This window comes from Ictidomys tridecemlineatus, chromosome 9 (assembly GCF_052094955.1).
Source record: "Ictidomys tridecemlineatus isolate mIctTri1 chromosome 9, mIctTri1.hap1, whole genome shotgun sequence".
NCBI classification, from domain to species: domain Eukaryota; kingdom Metazoa; phylum Chordata; class Mammalia; order Rodentia; family Sciuridae; genus Ictidomys; species Ictidomys tridecemlineatus.
This window is the reverse complement of record NC_135485.1, coordinates 1,700,193-1,720,944: the sequence shown is the minus strand read 5'-3', so window position 1 is coordinate 1,720,944 and position 20,752 is coordinate 1,700,193. Positions and strand designations below refer to the sequence as shown.

The 20,752-nt window shown below is 44.8% G+C and overlaps 1 protein-coding gene across 1 annotated transcript in view; it reads right to left on the bottom strand.

Moving 5' to 3' along the window:
• Positions 1 to 19,589, bottom strand: part of Rnf4 (ring finger protein 4) — a 30,776-nt gene extending 11,187 nt beyond the window's left edge. Inside the window, exons 1-4 of the mRNA XM_005319016.5 lie at positions 19,434 to 19,589; positions 6,791 to 6,953; positions 3,871 to 3,985; positions 2,170 to 2,249 (exon numbers count right to left, since the gene is read on the bottom strand). Coding sequence (XP_005319073.1) covers positions 2,170 to 2,249; positions 3,871 to 3,985; positions 6,791 to 6,799 — 204 coding nt within the window. The 5' untranslated portion in view covers positions 6,800 to 6,953; positions 19,434 to 19,589. The remainder of the gene's footprint in view (positions 1 to 2,169; positions 2,250 to 3,870; positions 3,986 to 6,790; positions 6,954 to 19,433) is intronic.
• Between the last annotated feature and the right edge of the window lie 1,163 nt (positions 19,590 to 20,752).

Sequence of the window (20,752 nt, the reverse complement as noted above, 5' to 3'; positions counted from 1 at the left end):
ATTGTCTGGAGTTCCTATAATTAGGTTTCCCTAGTAGCTGTGATTAGTGTAGAATTTTTAACTTGGAGTTCTTCTATAATTTCAGCATACACTATAAATAAATTTGTAATTTGGATTTACTAAAAATCAACAAGTGAAGAATGATTAGGAACAGAAGGGCCAGCCAGGCATGGTGGCACATACTTGTAATACCAGCAAGCAGAAAGGTTACAACTTCCAGGGCAGCTGGGCAACTTAGTGAGGCTCTTTCTCAAAATAAAATAAAGAGTTGGGATGTAGGTCAGTGGTAAAGACTCTTGGTTCAATTCCCAGAACCAGGAAAAAGAAAAGAAAAAGGAAAAGTGAGATTGCAGAGCACAAAACAATTCTTTTACAGCTGGGACCAGGAGGTGACATAAGAAAAATCTTTAGTTAAGAGGCCAGTAAGACAACACTGTCACCCTCTTCTCTACAGCCTGCCTCTGGTCATCTAGTCACTCCCAGAACAGCTCCCCTCACTCCACTATGAAGGATTCCAGAAGCTTAACTGGGAGTGGGGATGGCCAGAGTAAGGAGCCCGGGTAGCAAGAGCAGTCATCAAGCAAAACAAAGGTACGGCTGAGGAAATGAAATAGAAACCAACCAGTATCTTCTTGGGGACAGAATCCTAGCTCTCTCCTCAGGCCTGGGGGAGAATAGACCAGGCACACTGCAAGTGAATTTTTGGGTATTCAAGGGAACAAAAATAAATAAATAAAAATAAATTGAGGACATGGTTCAGCCTTCCAGTATTAGCAGCAAGGCACTATAGCTTCAGGCAACATGCCAAATTATGCTCCTCCCCAAGAATCATCATTGAGGCTGAATATATCCACATACCTCAGAAACCCACAGGTGGGAGAGTAGAGGGCCACTTGGAGCCACACCAGCTCCTGCTATCTCAGATAGATCTAGCACATCTCCACTGGCCCCACGTGGGAGCCAAAGCTCCTGGGGTCTACCTTGCAGGATGCAGGGGTTATAACAACAGGAGAGCCCAGTGGTACCAAGACCAAACTCTACATCTATAAAGGCAGCTCCCTACTCTCAGCCTTTTCTTTTCTGAAATCTTGAAGCTTCTTAGTGTGACTAAATTATAAAGTTCCACAAGTCAGGAAGCAATGCCTTGTGATATACCTGTTGTGACGGTGTGGAATCAGCCACCCAGAATATTTCTCAAACCAGTGGGCCCCAGGGCCAAGGGAAATCTGTTACTAGCACTCCACACCTAGATCACACAGCACTCATGGGCAGTACTTTCCACACACCTGCTCAATGTACTGCTGCTTCCACTCTACAAATTGCAGTCTTGACACACAATATCAGAGGCCTTAGTGACATGCTGGAGAAAAGCAAATCTGCCCTTAGGATGCTGGACAGTGGGCTGACCAGACCCCCACGCAGGTGTGTACCAGGGACGAGTCTACCAGAACTAATTTCTAAAGTCTTCTGACCAAATCTGGCCTCTCCCTGTACATGTGGGATATGCACATTCTCTGCCAGTCTGTAACGATGCTGTGGGAACAGGGCACAGCTGGCCTCACAGGCTCCACCCCCAGAGTCAGGACAGAGTCAAGGCTTCAGGTGGTCAGGCAGGACACTTACTTCCCCTGTGGCCTTGTTAACTGGCAACTGCTTCTGAAACTTGAGATATTTCCCAGTGACAGTGCAGAGCTCACACTGACCAGGTACCACACTAGATTCCAGGAATTTGAATATGGGATTCTTTTAGTTTCACAATCCTCTACGGACATGAGCAAGAATATCCCCATTTTATGGATGAAGCAAATAAGGCCAAGCAACATATACAAGGTCACAAAGCTGGGATAAACTGTGGAATGAGGGACTGAAGACATGTGGGACCTTGAGATTCTCCCCAAATGGCTTCTGTGTCCAGCTGTGGCAAGGTTAAGGGCCACACAACCCTACCAAATTTTTTTTTTTTCAGTGCCAGGGATCACACATGCTAGGCAGGTGCTCTACTACTGAGCTATAGTTTCTACCCACAGCCATGTTCCAGAGGAAACAAAGCCATAACAGATGATTTTCCTCAAGTAGTTTTCCTTCTGGGGCCCAGTCACTGAATGTAACCAAGGTCTTCAGGTGCCAGTGCAGGCCAAGAAATGGCCAATCTCACTCCCAAACACTTACCACAATAGAGTCATTGTGAGTCAGGTCCACCACCACAGGCTCTAAAGATTCACAGGTGAGGTCCACGATTTCATCTCCAGCTTCAAAACAAAGCATTTCAACAGGTGTTAGGAGGAAAGAAAGGCTGTAAACCACCCCCCCAGCCCAATTAATATGGTCACGAACATGGCATTGGCTTATACTGATCTAAAATATTCCTTTCCTACACAAAACACCATTATTCCTTTCTGTAATAACAGCCAAAAATTATCCTTCCAGCATTTTGCCAAGTGGGGTGTCACCCGCCTACCATGCCTACTAAAGCTTCAGCAGCGAAGGAAATGCTTCTCTCTTCACTCCTCCCAAGCTGGGTGACCCCAACATGCCAAACTGGATTGGGCCAGCTGTGCAGCTTGCCTTCTGACCCCTAGCACATATGGGGGATGTGTATAGAACTAAGTAGGAAGGACACAAACCCAACAGCAGTTACTAGCAGTTATATTTAGCAGGTAAGAACAAGGGGCAGAAGTACCCCCTCCATTTATACAAAAAAAAAAAGAGACTTACAACCATTTGTTTCTAATTACCATCAGCAATAAAGAGTGGGAGGTAAAGATTTTATTCCCTGGGGCTGGGGTTGTGGCTCAGCGGTAGAGCGCTCGCCTAGCATGTACAAGGCCCTGGGATCAATACTCAGCACCACATAAAAAAAAAAGATTTTATTCCCCACACCAGTATTAGTGATGAATCCAGGGGTGTTTTACCACTGAGATACACCTGCAGCCCTTTATGTTGAAATAGGATTTTGCTAAGTTGCCAAGGCTGGCCTTAAACTTGCCTCAGACTCCTAAATAGCTGGGATTCCAGGTGTGCACTGCTGGGCCTGGCATAAGGTCAAGACCCCTGCCAGGCAAAGTGGCACACACCTGTAATCCCAGTGGCTTGAGAGGCTGAGGAAGGAGGATCACGAGTTCAAAGCCAGCCTCAACGACTTTGTGAAGCTCTAAGCAACTCAGTGAGACTCTGCCTCTCTACACATGAAAAAGGGCTAGGGATGTGCTTGTCTAGCATATATGGGTTCAGTCCTTAACACCACTTAAAAAAGTTTCACAAAAATAAAATATAATGTAATACCATCACACATAGGTATGATGTGTTATAGATAGACAAAGTAATCTGTACAAAAGAATCTCATTCATTTTCTTTCTTTTTAAAATTTTTTTTAGTTATATATGGACACAATATCTTTATTTTGTTTATTTATTTTTATGTGGTGCTGAGGATCAAACCCACAGTCTTTCACGTGCAAGCAAGCACTCTACTGCTGAGCCACAACCCCAGCCCCTCTTTCTTTTTTTTCTTTTTTTAGTGGAGATTGAACCCAGGGTGCTTTACCACTGAACTATACCTCCAGCCCTTTTTGTTTTTATTTTGAGACAGGGTCTAGCTAAGTTGCTGAGGCTGACTTTGAACTTGTGGTCCTCTGCCATCACTAACAGGATATTCTAACAACTAATTCTCATCTAGTGCTCTCTGTCAGTGTCCCAAGTTCTATGGAACTGACTGATTCTGTGGGTGAAGTCTGTTTCAGGCACTAGTGTCATCCCCGAAAGCTGGCAGGAGCAGTGCTGGGTGCCGACCAGATGCATCCCGTGTGCTCCTATACCACACCATGCCTTCTCTACCCCAGCACACCATGCTGTGGGATGCCTGGCAACTTACCAGTTTCCACGAGTTCTATGGGTTCTGCTTCCAAGGAAATCTCAGGGGTGGAGGCTGCCTCCCGAGTTCGCTTCTGTGCTTGTCTAGAATTTACAGTTCCACCACGACGCTTTCTCTGAGGGTATCAAGGGGGAAAAACAAATAGTCCCTTGAGTGTTAGACAGACAAGAAGAACAGAAGTCAACACAGGGATGGGTCAATTTAGGAGTGTGTAGATGTGAGGTTGGAGTGGATTTTAAAACTTGGGATTTGAGAATACTGACTGCCTACGGAGAAGAGTCATCCAAAACATGAATAGAATTTTTTTTTTCTCTTTGTAGTGGATAGGTAAACACTCTACCACTGAGCTACATATACCCCCAGTTCCTTGTTTTCTTAGCATAAAAAACTTGTTTCCAGAGTTTCACTTCTTTCTTTTGGCAGTGCTGGCTATTGAACCTAGGGCCTGGCAAGTGCTAGGCAAGAAAGAATTCTACACTTTAGCTGCATGCCCCCCTCCCTGCCCTTTCAGTTAGTATCCACTATGGAAAGCTAGACTTTCTTTGGAAATATGACTTCTAACCCAGGCACTCTGTTGCCTACCAGCACAGACATTTCCCACCTTCCTTCACTGTATTGGGCTATAGTTTCTGACCCAGCTGGCCTCAAAGGACAATCTGAGAAAACAACCTCCTACAGTCTTCTTCGGCTTCAGGGGACAGACCTCCTTCGGAGACTGTCACTGTTTATCCCACCCCACACCATTCTAGCCAGTCTTTGCTCCACAGGCTCAAATCCCCTCCACCCTGTGGTGCTTCTCACTGCCACTGGGCCTGCTGTCCTTCATACTGAGCCATCTGGGGCACTACTAAGTTTGAAGTTCCTCACCAGTCCTAGCTTTGCAGAGCTGCTGTGAGGACTAAATGACATGAGAACGGTATGATCTCAATCCTGTATGCCTTTCCAGAGGAATTCAACCTCAGAAAATTCAAGAAGGACCTTATATTAAAGCTGAGATATGCACAAGAACCAAGAATATCCATCACCCAACCCAACCCATGACAGCAGAGATAAGCCTGATTCTATTTGTGTTTTAGCAGATGGTTTAACACCTTCCTTCAGATGTGCAGCACAGGGCCATCCCCACCATCCCCAGGCAAGCCCAGAGCAGTTCAAATTCCCAATAGTGGCTCTGTGTCTCAATAAAGATGCCTTTCCCACTGCAGTTGAACTCTAATGCCCAGCAGGTCACATGAGCTGTCCTCAGTCTCCTTCTTCTGAAGTACCATGTATTTCCCATCTCACCCACCCAGCTACCTGTACAAAAGCAGCCATGGACAACCTGGCTGCTCATGGCCCCTCCATGCCTTTAACCTGGCACCTGACCAACTCCTTCAGTTTTCAAAAACCCATCCTCTACTTCCTCCTAGGCTGGCTGGCTGATTCTCTCTCCTCCACCTCAACTTAGAGCAGAGTTGAGTTGAGGGGTTTGTTATCTCAGGGCAAGCTCAGTACTCCTGGAGCATTCGTGGAGACACATACCCCTCTCTGACCTCCCATTAGTCCTGGTTAAGAATGCACCAGCTGAACTAGTAAAAGCTCAGAGCTTTTGGTGAAAATGAACCATAAAATCAACTACAGAAGTTACTCACACTGTAACTTAACCAATGTCTTCACAAGACCTCATAAAGGCCATATTGCTTTGCTTTGTCCTCCCCGTCTGGACATGGCCTCAGAGGTAAGGCTTAGAATGTCTATTTCCTTATAGATAGGCTAGGACAGCAGTCTACAGATAAAGGACCAAGGCAGGAAGTCACTCACCCTTTACAGGGGTAGGGGGGTGGGCCTAGAGACTCAGGAAGGGTAGGCTGGGGGCTGGTTAGAAAGGCATGGAAGGCAAGGATCTAAAGGGCTAGATTACCCGAACAGACCTCATGTCACCCGTTCACTGAAGGAGCTGTCTGTTTAGCCTCACCCTACTCCTAACCACCCTTTAGCTTTACAATGCCATTCGAAGCACCTCTGGGGTCTGGAAAGAGATGATGAGGCTGTTTCACATCTGGTTTATCCCTAAGGAAGTCAGTGCATCTCAGAAAACAGTTCAGAATTTAGATAACATGAGCAACCTTGAGGCAGCTTTGTCAGCAGGAAGTAAGCAAGGGGACTTTCACAGGCAAACTTCTATTGTGCTCAAGGGAATCCAGGTGACACCTGGGTTTATGCTGAACCAGAGCTGCCTCGGAGGTGCGATGAAAGTCTAAACAATAGTTACAATGACTGATCCACACAGGCCAGTGTATGTAAGAAAACTTCCACTTGATTATTACTGTCAGGTTCATGTTGAACACAAAGAAACAATGTAGAAGGAAAAATAGAAAACTGGGTTGCAAATAACCAAAACACCACAAAGGGCCTTAATATTTCTAGGACACAACTGCCAAGAAAGTCTGATGTTTCAGGCAGGCATGGTGGCATAATCTGTCATCCCAACTACTCACTGGAAGGTGGAGGCAGGAGGATTACACATTCAAGGCCAGCCTGGGCAATGTAGTGAGACCCTGTCTCAAAATAAAATTCAAAAAGTTTTTAAAAAGGTATGATGTTTGGGCTTGGGTTGTGGCTCAGCAGTAGAGCATTTGTCTAGTATGTACCAGGCCCTGGGTTCGATCCTCAGCACTACATAAAAATAAATACATAAAATAAAGATTAAAAAAAAAAGTATATTTGAATCTTAAGCCATTCCTCCTCAGCCTTCCAGGTGTTGCATCCCAACACCTGGAACTCAGCTGAAGATGGGCCCGTTGGTGCAGCTAAGGGAAGGACCCAGCACACACTCCATGAAGATCCAGGATCACCCAAAACAGTTCTCTCTGCAATGTGCCACAAAGGATAAGGAAGTTGCTTAGTTTGAAAATAAAATCATGAGCTGGTTGAAACTTACTGTACTCATTATGATCCTTGGCTCCAACCTACAGAAAGGGAAGTGATCTCTACCCAGGTTTGCAGCAAAGCAGAATATTCAACCTCTCATGCCTGCTGGTTACTCATCTTCTGGCTTAAAAGAATTTGGAGCCAGGCAGATTTCAGTATCTTCAAGTCCTGTCCTGAAAAACAAAGATATCAACTTGATAAATGCTGCTACCTACACTGTTGATTACAAAGTTCAGTTTACTATTTCACCAGTCCTTCCTGTCACAAAGTGCTCTGCTGAACACTTTATGCAGTTTATGTCACTAATCCCATATTCATTTTCAGAAGTAAGAATTCTTGCTGAAAATGGCATACCTGACCTCAAAGCTGCAATCAGAACCATTATGCCATCTCTCTGTGTGTGTGTGTGTGTGTGTGTGTGTGTGTTGGGGACTAAACCCAGAGCCTCATGTGCTCTCATACTGAACTATACCCCCGAGCCCATCCTGCCCTTTTTGTCTGTGCAACCCTAACAAAAGCACTGTGTTATTTCCTGGGGAAAAAAATGAGTCAGGAATGACATACCTGACCTCAGCAACCAGGAGGGACAAAGCTTCCAAGGCCAAGAAAAGTCCTGAGCCTTGGGTTCTTTCTATAATTTCACTGTGCACCCTGCAGATGAGCTGAGGAGTCAAAAGGTCATCCATCTTGCTCCCAACCCCCCCTTAGGCTCTACAAGACTACTCAGAACATATGACAGTCCCAGATCCACCATAATTCCTAGGTTCTAATAAACATATTATTTATGTTTCTGGTCCCAAGAATAGCTTACATCTATGACACAAGATTTCTCCCTCCCATTTGTCCACCTCAGTGATGTGTCTTCAAAATTAAAAAGAATCCAACACAAATGTCTTTCCAGAGAAGAAGGGAGAGATGCCTACTGAGCAATGGGGAACGACAGGATGCACATACCTTGGCTGCTCCATAAGCCTCTTGCCTCTCACTGCACTGATATTTAAATTTTCAAATATTGCTGTTGAAGATGCATCTTGTGTCTGGCCTTGCCTGCATGCCCATCACTACTCTCAGAAGCCAGTCTCCGGTATCCTTACAGGCCCAGCTAGACCACTGGCTTCCCTGGGAGCTTCATAGCTCCACAATAATTCATTCCAAGTCTAGTTTTTCTCTTTCAGGGATGGTGGACATCAGAGTCAGAGGACAATGAAGCTCGAAGACTAGCCTTTGAAAGACCTACCCAAGGGCTGAATTTTACTAGGAAGTCAAATGGGGAGAGGGTATTCCCTGCAGAACAAGATAGAAGGAGATCATGGGGAAGATATCTCATCAACCAAAGGGTTCTGGACTACACGGGGGACAAAAGCCCTCAGGTAATAAAACAAGCAACACCTGAAAATTACAGGTTACTTTTCCACGCAAGGCACTATGCTAAGGACTGCCTCATCCTGAGCACTACACTTATCACCCAGTAAGAAAGCAGGCTCAATAATGGTCACTCTCTTACACAGAGGCAACTAAGTAAGGATGATCAAGAGGGAATTAAGGGGCTGGGGTTGTGGCTCAGTGGTAGAGTGCTTGCCTAGTAAGTGTGAGGCCCTAGGTTTGATCCTCAGCACCACATAAAAATAAATAAAATAGAGGGGCTGGGGATGTGGCTCAAGTGGTAGTGCGCTCGCCTGGCATGCGTGCGGCCTGGGTTCGATCCTCAGCACCACATACAAACAAAGATGTTGTGTCCGCTGAAAACTAAAAAATAAATATTGAAAAATTCTCTCTCTCTCTCCCCCCTCTCTCACTCTATCTTTAAAAAAAAAAAATTCTCTCTCAAAAAATAAATAAATAAAATAGAGGTATTGTGTCCAACTACAACTAAAAACTAAAATATTTAAAAAGAGGGAGATAATTTGCCCAAAGTCCACACTAGTAAACACCAGAATCCACGCAATTAAATACTACCTTAGTGCCAAATTAGAGATGTCCTAGAAACAATTAGAAATATGGAAATTTATTATTATTTCTACTTATTTATTTAGCACTGGGAACTGAATGCAGGGTGCTCTACCACTGAGCTACTCCCCCATTCTCAGCCCCCTTGGGCATGGTAGACCAGCATTCTACCCTCAGCCCCTCCCAGCCCTTTTTATTTGTATTTTGAGACAGGGTCTTGCCAAACTGCCCAGGCTTGCCTTGAACTTGGGATCCTACTGCCTTAATCTCCGGAGTCTCTGGGATTACAGGTATATTCCACTTGGCTGGAACATGGGAATTTAGTATGTCTAAAAAGGAACTCTTGCTTCTTCCTTCCTCTATTATACCTGGTTCTCCACCAACTTTCCTTCATCTCAGCACAAGGGCCCACCATTCTTTAGTACAGAGGCAACTCTAAAGACACTATGTCCTCATCTGATAGGGCTTTGTCCACTGTGTACCTACCTTCCCTATCTTATACAAGGAGGTTCTCATGTTTATTAAAGGGGTTGAAAATGGGTAACTGATAGTGCCCTTGTCGCTAAGAAAAGATCTGGCGTAGAACAGTAGCTGTTCCTAACTGGGAATGATCAGGAAGGCTAAATGCCAGAATTCCTAAAGCTGTGAGGGTGGGAGAGAAACACTCATGCCAGGGTACTCTGCAACAGAGTGACACCATAGACCTAAATGAGAGAAGGCAGAAAGGAAAGAGTTGCTGAGGGTAGTTTTAATGTTAGCAATGCTGGATATGAGAAATTCTGGTGGAATGGTCCAAAGATGGATAGAAAAACTCAAATGGTAGAACTGGGGTCAGAGATTTCAGAACATGTGAATGTCTAGGGAGGGAGGGAGGTAGAGAAAGAAGAGCCTGAAAGAGAATTAAAAAGCCAGAAACAAGGTAGGAGAACGTGGATATCCATTTAGACAAAACCCAGCATTTGTAGAGCTAGGGATGTAGCTCAGTGGTAGAGCGCTTACCTGGCACTCACAGGCCCTAGTTTTGACCCATCATTGCAGACTAAGCAACCAACAACCTACTCTGTATGAGTTTCAAGGAGGAAAAAAGCAATGAATACCTTGGAAGATGCACAGGGTGGGGGGTGGTGTCTAAAAGAAAGCTAGTGAGCTTAATACAGGATGTTGAACACTGGGGAGCAAGCCAGATGAAAGCAAGAGCAAAGAGGTCATGTTCCAAGATCAAATTGTACTAAAGATCAAACAGGAAGGCCAGAGGAGGCCATATGGCATTTGAGGCCTACAGTGAGGAGCAAGTCAAGGAATTAAGTAGGTGGGTGGGGTGATTAGAGGGAGGAAGGATGTCCAAGAAGGATGGAGTGCGGGAAAACTGAAGACAGCAAAGGTTGACAGTGTTCAAATCATAACAACCCTCATAAACCACACATGCATGCTAGCGACAATGAATAAAGATCTTCATTTAGAGAGACTGTGTCACCTGTGTGCTGAGAGGGCAGATGGAAGATTGAACAAATCAGAATGTAGACCAGGGAGGAGACTCAAGAACCAGAGTAGCAGAAAGTGGCATAGCTTAGAGGCAGTAACAGAGTGCAGGAGAGAGAAATGGGACTACCAGATGGCAACCAGGAGAGCTCTCGGGCTTTCTATGTTCTGACAGATTTTCATTTTTTTCAACACAGCAATCATGGTCACTTACAATCATGCCCTCCCCACACTCTAGAAGAACCGTGACATATACCCATATGCATATTCATCACGTACATTTGTTGACTGTATAGCCATCATGTGTACAGCAGTGTGACCTACATAAAGGCTAGAAACAGACTGTAAGGCAAGCAGAAAACAGGAAATGTTAGACTAGAACCAGATTCTACTAGTAAATCTCATATTACTATATTCCCAAGAGCAAAGAAAGGAAGTCAAAGAAAGGGTCTGGGGTAGGGGCACAACAGAAACAGAATAAAGCACAATGAGATGTTCTCACAAGAAGCTCTAGGTCTAGCCCAGTCCTGCAACAGGCACAGAGCCCTCAAACCATGCCAGAGCAGCAGCATCTGAATCATCTACTGAAAATCAGAAGCATAACTCCCCTGTTCTGGCTCTATCCACACTAGCCAAGTGACTCCTTGTTCATTTCCCATGTGGGGGGTGAGGGGTGGGGGAAGGAGCCCGGGTACCAGGTCATTCCTTCTGTGTTGCAATCATAAAGCAGTCCCACTGTGAACTCATAAGGGGTTATCTGGATACATGGCCCAAGTCTCCTTTGAGTTTGGACAAGCTGATTAGGGTAAGTTCTTTTTGATGGTGTTGTAAAAGCCTAGAGGTCAAATCCTACAGAACACCATTAAGGAAATCCTGACAAATCAGTGACTGACTGGGTACTGGCTGGTTCCAACTGCCTAGCTCATGTCTTTTATAAGCCACAAATTTCTGATCATTCCCATTTTAACTCTCTCTAGATGGATTTTTTTTTTTTAGTTGCAGATGGACACAATATCTTTATTTTTTTTGTGGTGCTGAGGATCGAACCCAGTGCCCCACATGTGAGGGAGGCACTTTATCGCTGAGCTATAGCCATGGAATTTCAAAAGCAGAATTACAGAACATATGTTAAAGAGAAAGAATACTATAAAGACTGCATGGCTCGATTGCTTTTGTAAACAGTGTCAGAAATTCAGCTACCAGCAAAGTCCAGTCTCCTACGCACTATATGTGAACATTAAAACTGCCAATAACTTTCAAAGCTTCTTAAATGGAACTCTGATGTCCCTGTCACACCAATAACCACATATTAGTATTCAAGAAAAATACAAGCTTCTTGATTGTTAGACTAAGGACCCCCTTGCAAATACCAAAATCCACCTGTGCTCAGGTAGTATTTGCAATATAACCTACATACACATTCCCACATACCTCAAATTATCTCTGTTGCTTATAATACAACGTGGATACTATATTAGTAGTAGTTTCAGTGGCCTGGTGCAGTGGTACACATCTGTAATCCTAGTGACCTGGAAGGGAGAGGCAGGGGGATCACAAGTTCCAGGCCAGCCTCAGCAACTTAGTGAGACCCTGTCTCAAAAAACAAAAAAGGGGGCTGGGGTTGTGGCTCAGTGGTAGAGCTCTTGCCTAGCACAGGCGAGGCCCTGGGTTCGATTCTCAGCATCACATAAAAAAAATAAAGGTAGTGACAACTACAATTAAAAAATAACTATTAAAAAAAATAAAAATAAAAAGGGCTGGGGATGTTGCCCAGTGGTAAAGCACCCCTGGGTTCAGTCCCTGGCACCACAATAAATAAATAAAAATCAGGGTCAGATGTTTAAGTTAGAGATGAAAAAAAAAAAGGAAAAGGTAAAGAGGAAATCCCATGAAAATAAAAAGGAGACCAGCAGAGTAGAGGAAGATAACCAGTGGGAGGGAGGAGGAAAGGGAAAGGGAGACAAGGGGGACAAAACTGACCAAATTTCATTGTTATGCTGTATACATGAACAAGAATGTAACAACGAATCCCACATTACCTATAATTATAATGTGCCAACAAAATATATTTAAGATACATAGTTTAAAATATATATATTTGTACATACAAATAAGAAAAATGGCAAGATTAAAAAAAAATGGTATACATTCAGCATAAACATTCCCAAACCCCTTATTTTTTGTAGTGCTAGGGATCCAAACCCAGGGCCTAACCCATGGTGAGCTCTAGGCTGAGCTATATTCCCACCCTCCCAGGTATTTCAATTCAATTGGTTTAATATAGAGATGCAAATTCCATGAATATAAAGGGCTGTCTATATAAGATTAAAAAAAAAAAACACAAACAACAACAACAAAAAAAAAACACACCCACCATGGAGTTAAGGGCCTTGAGCCAGCTGCTGGGATTATATGCATGCAATACTGCTTCTAGCTCTCCTGAGATTTTTGCAGGGATGAGATGAATGAATTTGGTCAAAGCAAATAGTAGTACACTATGCTTGGAGAATGAGGCATGTTCATTATACTGGGTAATCAGGTCTTCAATGAATTTATGTCATGAGCCTGATCAAGCCCCATCAGCAATTAGGCCACAGCTCAAATCCCCAGAGGCCTAAAAGGAGCACCAAAGCCACAGACCTTCACATGTTTTGGCCAATGTGGCCTGTGCTCTGGAAGCCTGATAAAATGAAGTAATTCCTGGGAGCTAGGAGAAAGGGTAACATGATGAAGGAACCCTAAGGATCCACTTCTTCAGAGCTCAAAATGGCCTCAGGTGTGGGAGCTCATCAACAACCTCCCATCTTTCCCCAGAGCCCAAGGTCACTTGACCTTGCCACAAAACTCACAAGAGGTGGGTGTGTTGCCTGCCCCAGTGCTGAAGGCACCAAGCAAGAAAAGGCCAGCTAGGAAGCCTAGCTGCCTCTATGTATCTTGAGCTTGAGGTCATTTGGACTGGAAGTGAGAAGACATATGGAGTGGTGTGGGTAGTGGTCAGAAGCTTCCAAATCCAATTTTTAAACCCAGATTAGCGGAAAGCAGCTAAGCAGTGTCCCATAGTGGGAATTCCCTCAAGAGTGCACCAGAGGTGGACTGATCTAAATGGAACTGCCCCAGAGCTCCTCAGCCCAGGCCATCCCTCCGACTGTCAGTCAGATTCATATGGAGGCTAGCTAATGAATACATATATGCTGTCACTTATGGGCTAGCCAAACCCAGTTCTAGGGACACTGATCTTGAGCTATGACAGAAGTTCTAACCCAGACCCTCTTCAATTAAAAGGCTATGAATAGCAAAACAAACAAACAAACAAACAAAAAAAAACCCTCAAACTATACTTATTTGCTGATAACATCATTTTATATTTAGAAGACCCAAAAAACTTAACCAGAAAGCTTCTAGAACTCAAAGTCAGCAAAGTAGCAGGGTATAAAACTAACACCCATACATCAATTGCATTCCTATACACCAATGACAATCAGCTGAAAGAGAAATCAGGAAAACTATACCATTCACAATAGCCTCAAAACAAAAACAAAAACAAAAACCTTGGGTTCTAAAAAGTGAAAGACCTTTACAATGAAAACTACAGAACACTAAAGAAAGAAATTGAAGATGATCTCAGAAAATGGAAAGATCTCCTATGTTCTTGGATAGGCAGAATTAACAGTCAAAATGGCCATGGTACCAAAAAACACTATACAGATTTAATGCAATTCCTATTAAAATTCCAATGACGTTCTTCATAGAAATAGGAAAAGCAGCCACGAAATTCATTTGGAAAAATAAGAGGCCCAGAATAGCCAAAGCCATCCTTACCAAGAAAAGTGTTACAGGAGGCATCACAATACCAGGCCTTAAATTATACTACAGAGCTATAGTAACAAAAATGGCGTGTACTAGCACAAAAACAAATATTAAGACCAACAGAACAGAAGATATGGAGACACGCTCACATAAATACAGTCATACTAGATAAAGGAGCCATAAACATACATTGGAAAAAAGATAGCCTCTTTAGGAAAAATGGAAATCATATGTAGAACAAAATTGAACCCCTATCTCTCACCCTGCACAAAAGTCAAAGAGAATCAAGGATCTAGGCATTAGACCAGAGACTCTGCGCCTAATAGGAAAACTCAACACCCAAAAAACAAATAACCCAATCAATAAATGGACAAAGGAACTTAACAAGCACTTCACAGAAGAAATACTAACGGTCAAAAAAATATATGAAAAAGTGTTGAACATCTCTAGCAATTAGAGAAATGCAAATTAAAACTACACTGAAAATAAAGATATTGCATCTGTCTATAATTAAAAAATATTAAAATTCCATCTCACTCCAGTCAGAATGACAATTATCAAGAATATATGTAACAATAAATGTCGGTAAGTGAGTGGGGGGAAAGGTTCACTTATACATTACTGATGGGACTGTAAATTGGTACAACCATACTAGAAAGCAGTATGGAGACTCCTCAGAAAACTAGCAATGAAACCATTTGACCCCAGTTTTACCACTGCTTGGTTTATACTCACAGGACTTGAAATCAGCATATTACAGTGACACAGCTCAATTCACAATACCTAAGCTATAGAACCAACCTAGGTGCCCTTCAGCAGATCAATGGATAAAGAAAATGAGGCATATATACACAACAGACTACTGTGGTATACAAAGATAGAATATTGGGGCTGGTGTTGTGGTTTAGTGGTAGAGTGCTAGCCTAGCATACATGAGGCTCTGGGTTCCACCCTTAGCACCACATAAATGTAAAATGAAGATACTGTGTCCACCTAAAACTTAAGAATAAATATTTTTTTTTTAAAAAAGGATGGAATTGGAAAATATCACGCTAAATGAAATAAGCCAGTCCCAAAAAACCAGAGGCCAAATGTTCTCTCTGATATGTGGAGGGTGGGGAGGGAAAGAACAGAAGTCTACTTGATTGGACAAAAGGGAATGAAGGGAAGAGAGCAGGGAGGGGAATAGAAAAGATAGGGGCCGGGGATGTGGCTCAAACAGTGATGCACTCGCCTGGCATGCTGGGTTCGATCCTCAGCATCACATAAAGATAAAATAAAGATGTTGTGTCCGCCGAAAACTGAAAAAGAAATATTAAAAAATTCTCTCTTAAAAAAAAAAGAGTAGAATTAATTAGACATAACTTTCCTATCCTTGTATATGAATACACAACCAAAGTTAGGTCCACATCATGTACAACCCCAAGAACAGAATTAGAATAAACCATAATCTATATCTGTACAACATGTCAAAATAAACTCAGTCAAAATAAAATGGTGACTGGGATTGTAGCTCAGTGGTAGATCACTTGCCTTGCATACATGAGGCACTGGGTTTGAATCTCAGCACCACATTAAAAATAAATAAAGATATTGGGTCCATCTACAACTAAAAAAAAATTTTTTTTTAAATTACATTCTACGGTCATGTGTATCTAAAAAGAACAAAAAAGAAGGAAAGCAAGTCAATGGTGATTGGCCCCTAGGGTAAACAAAGAGCATAAGAAAGAACATTAAATGGGCCTGAGGAAGTTAACCTTCACAAGAAAACTCAAAAGTCATCAGGTTCCAAAAGATCTAATACTGCAAGGGCTCCCAAAGATCACAACTACTGCCCACAGAGTATGTCCTTCAGATCATAAAGCCACTCCTCACTCCCAACCTCTCACTGTCTGACTCCATTTGCAGTTATAGACATGTGTCCTTTTACCCCAGATACCTTGAATATCAGGCACCTGTATTCTAGATCTTTCCTGTCAGAATGACATAATTTGACATAGTGGCAAGAAGGGTCCTGCCACTCCAGGGAATTTCTATCTACCCTCAAGGACTACCTCAAAAGTTACTTCTCTCTCTCTTCCCAGTCCTAATTTCCCTATTTCTTTTTCCGTCCTCCCTTAATTCGACACACATAACTCTAAATTTAATACTCACCAGGAGTTCCCTCAGCACTTGGCACAGAATCTAAATAAGATTTTTTCCCCATTGAATTTATAACCAATTAAATTATCAAAATCATTAGATGCTTGAAAGAGATGGCACATAATTGGAAACAGGAAGGGTGTTGTGAGAGGGGAAAAAAAATTTTTTTTCAAAGATGGGGAAAATACAGCCTTATAGCCCAAGTAAAAATACAGTCACAGGGCTGAGGTTGTGGCTCAGAGGTAGAGTGCTTGCCTCCCAAGTGTGAGGCACTGGGTTCGATCTTCAGAACTACTATCACCAAAAAAAAAGCCACAGCCGGTACAGTGGTGCACACCTATAATTCCAGCAGCTTGGGAGGCTAAGACAGGAGGACTGAGGCCCTCAACAACTCAGACCCTGTCTCTAAATAAATAAAAAATAGGGCTGAGGAGGTGGCTCAGAGTTCAATCCCAGGTACCAAAAACATATACAGTCCCCATCAAGAAACAAAAGGAGACTTAAACACAGATATCATTAAGAGAGATTAGGAGAAAATACCTCTACCTGAGACATCTTTAACTTGTAAGCGTAAGAAGCCAGAACAGACATCAACAAGGTGCTGAGAAAGGAGGCAAATTTTAATAAAGGTTACAAAGAAAACTGCCATGCCAAACAGCAACAGAAAAGAGGTGAAGCAGGTAGGGAACACCCAGGCCCTAAAACTACCTCCTGAAATGGGAGGAAGGGGAAACTCAGGAACAACAAATAGATTCTTTGAGAATACAATGTAGGCATTGAGAATCAACTTTCTGAAAATATAGCACATGGACTAATTACTTTTGTGCACATTTTTTTAAAAAATTGTTTTAGTTGTAGTTGGACATAATACCTTTGGTTTTATTTATTTTTATGTGGTGCTGAGGATCAAACCCAGGGCCTCCCACATGCTAAGAAGTGCTTTACCCCTGAGCCACAACCCCAGCCCTTGTGCACTTATTTTTTTTTTTACTGAGTAGCGTCTCAAATCTTTTCTAGACATTGGTAGGATTCAGACTACAGGCCATATATATGGGCTTTGCTAATAAACATTTTTTTTTAGGGTGGTGCTAGGATCGAAGCCAGGCCTTATGCATGTGAGGCAAACACTCTAACAATGAAGCTATATCTCCAGCCCTTGCTAACAAGTGAAAGCAGGAGTAGGGTCACATGCCTGTAATACCATCCACTCAGGAAGCTGAAGCAGGATAGCAAGTTCAAGGCCAGCCTCAGCAATTTAGCAAGGCCCTTAGCAACTTAGTGAGATCCTGTCTCAAATAAATGAAAAGGGCTGGGGATGTGGCTCAGTGGCAAAATACCCCTGGATTCAATCCCCAGTATAAAAACCAAATAAACAAACCTAGTGAAGAACTTCCACAGTGACAGTCACCCCAAATTCTGTCTAACTGGTCCCAAGACCTTTATTTATTTATTTATTATTATTATTTTTAAAGACAAAGATCTTGTTACACTGTCCAGGCTGGCCTCTAACTCCTGGGCTCAAGTGATTCTCCAGCTTTAGCCTCCCATGTACCTGGGATTGCAGGCCTGCACCACTGGACCTGGCTACAAAACCACGTGTCTTGTCCAGCTTCAGTAGTAATTTTTCTTAAATATATTTCAACCTGTATTACTTCCCAGTTTAAAACTCAACCCAACCATGCAGGCAACACAAGATAAATTTTTCTTTGCCATAGAACAAACTATCACACCAGACACTTTTCACATCTGATTCCTGCTTGCCTTCCCAATTCCACGACTGGTCACACTTCTTGTATCATCTATATTTCACCTGCAAGAACTTCCATTTCCTACCCTCTCAGCTTCAGAAAGACTGTCACTAGACCTATGTTGTTCACTGCTGTACTCCAAGCTGAAAGCTCTGCACACAAAAGACCTCAAAATAGTGCTAACTCAGAGCATTAATGCATGAATTCTCAAAGAGAGTAAAAAACGCTTATTTTATGTATAAAGCACAAATATATACACAGTAGGTAAAAACACCTACATTATGTCACATTGAAATCTCACAGGTGTGAATAGGAAAACTGAAACCACTCCTTTCAGGGATAATAATTTTTAAAAAGTGGATAAAGACTATATTAAAGCAACATTTTGGAATCAATGTTGGAAGCTCAAGTTCAAATACAAAGCCAACAACAGCAATAGTCTTTCCACTCACATGTCCCCATTTCATCTCAAAATCATGTAAAATTGTACTCAAGGTCTCTCCATACATAAAAAAAACAAATCAGGTGAAAAGTCAAAGTCAATACTATGAGGAACCAGACCCAGTCTACTGCCAAGCACCTGGCTGTGTGACCTTGGGCAGATCATCTCACCTTTCTGGGCCTCAGTCTCCCCAACCACTTGGGGAGCTTAAGCTGGGCTCCAAGGCTGCAGAGATGAGGCCCTAGGTCTGGCTCCGGAACCTGATGCAGAACCAGAACGAAATGAAAACTGAACGTCTGTGGGCACCGACTAGGATTAAGACAAAAACTGAAACACCCACAAAACTGCTCGCCCTAACTCTGTTCTCTTCCCTCCTCCCTCAAAGGGTCCAACGGTGAACAAGGGTCGCTCACGGGGAATAGCGTTTCGGGTCTTAAAATCTGACTTTCATACACCCGTGGGCAGGCGCGCCAGGGAGGGGACGGGCCGAGGCGCGCACGGGGCCGCAGGCCTCACAGTCGAACGCTCTTCCGACCACCGGCGGGCCGGGAAGCGCTCCCGGAGGCTGAGGACCTCCTCTCCGGGGCACCCTCGGGGCCCACAGAGGCCCCGCCATGCGCCCGGGTCAACTCGCAGGCCCACGACTGCGGGTGGCAGCGCCAGCACACAAAGGAAGCGTCGTCATTGGCAAACAAAAACCTCGCCCAGGTTTCCCCGCGAACAGCCGGCCCGCCCGCCCGCCTCTCCGATTGACCTTGGCGCGTCCCTCCCCTCCCCAAGCCTCAGTTTCCCTTCCTAGGTTCCGGAAGAAGCTCCGCGGTCGGCCTGCCGGGCCGAGACGATCCCCAGACCGAGGCTCCCAACTTCCGACGCCCGCGCTGGGCCGGCTCGGGCACTCACGCGGACGACTGGGCGGGGCGTGCGGAGCTGGCCAGAGGCCCCGGAGAGGTCGGCCCGGGCTGTGGGGCCCGAGCGGGGCCGAGGCACGCAAGGCGGGCGCCGACGCCTCTGCAGGCCGCAAAGCCGCCTGAACCCCGCATGTGCCTGGCCCTGACGTGCCACTCCCTACCCGCGAAGCCTAGACTTACCCAGGGTTCGGCAGGTCCGGCAGAAGCCACCGCCAACACACTAGCGTGAGGAAGAATCTTCGCAAGCCGATAAGGAGACCCGCTCAAGCAGGACTCCGCCGACTCAAAGCAACCCACTTCCGCTCCTCAGGCGTAGGCCCCGCCCCCCAAAGTCCCCATTGGTCACCCCCGCCCCTACTACCGCGGTCTACCGGTTAAGAAGGTGTATTTTCAATTCTATTGGATGAGAAAACCATCTATTACCGCTTTGAACGGCACCTCCTTCCGGCCCCACCCACGCTTGCGCGCCCAAGGTCCCAGTTCCCGCGAGAGTGGCGCCGGCGCCGCTACGCCCGCAAGGCCTCCTGGGAGTTGTGTCGGAGGCGCCAACTGTGTTGTTGCTCCTTAGAGGCGGGGTGCTCTAAAGCGAGCGGGCTCGGATTCTTCTGCTTCCTGGCTCACCTGCCGTTGTGTCCCTGGTGGGACCCGGCCGATAACGTGGACTGGAGTTCAGTCCCTACCAGCCAATTCACGCACTTGTCCGGGCCTCTTTCCTCGCCTGTTAACTAGACTTTTGTAACAAATGCCCCCGCGGCCCAAGGTCTGCGACCCTCTGCTGAAACCGGGCTTGAATCTGTCGTGCCAGGCCCTGAGTGTGTTGTTCCCAGCTCTTCCAGACTGGAGGAAGAGTCCCGGGGAAGAACAGCTCGTCCCATCCGCTGGAGCCAGAGGATCTTCGGCTTGGACGTCGGAGAGGGCTGCCCAGAGAAGGCGACCCCTAGCCGAGGACTGAAGGACGAGGAGGGAAGGGGAGAGCGTTCCAGCAAGAGAGCTGTCCCCAGAGCCTGGGAAAGGAGTGGGGAGATCTGGGCATTCCCGGGAGACCGAAGACTAGTGTCCCAGTGTGTCAGGAGCACGGGGAGGGGGGGCAAGAATCAGTCTGGGAGGGCCCAGGTGCCAAGTCCGGACAATCTTGTGGGCAAGGGGTACCAGAAAAGGAAGAGTGAAGGGAAAAGCATTCTTCCCCAGGATGGGCCTAGGAAAGGGCCAAGGCCCAGGCAGAGACAGGAGGTCTCAGGGGCATCTTGTAGACTCCAAGTGTCCATAGAGTGCTGTCCCTGGATCCCCCTGCTTAAGTTTGAAAAGTAGCTCCATTGTTGGGGCAAGTCTCAGAAGTTCCCTCACCTCTTATATGGAGATAGTAATTGTACCTACTTCAAAAGAAGAATGTGGAAGGTTGGATTCAGCAGCCCTGCCCGAGTGCATGAAAGCCCCTGCTTGGGATGGCCTGCCAGAATCAAATAGAGAATGAAGAGGGTTTCTTGAGCTCTGGATTTGGG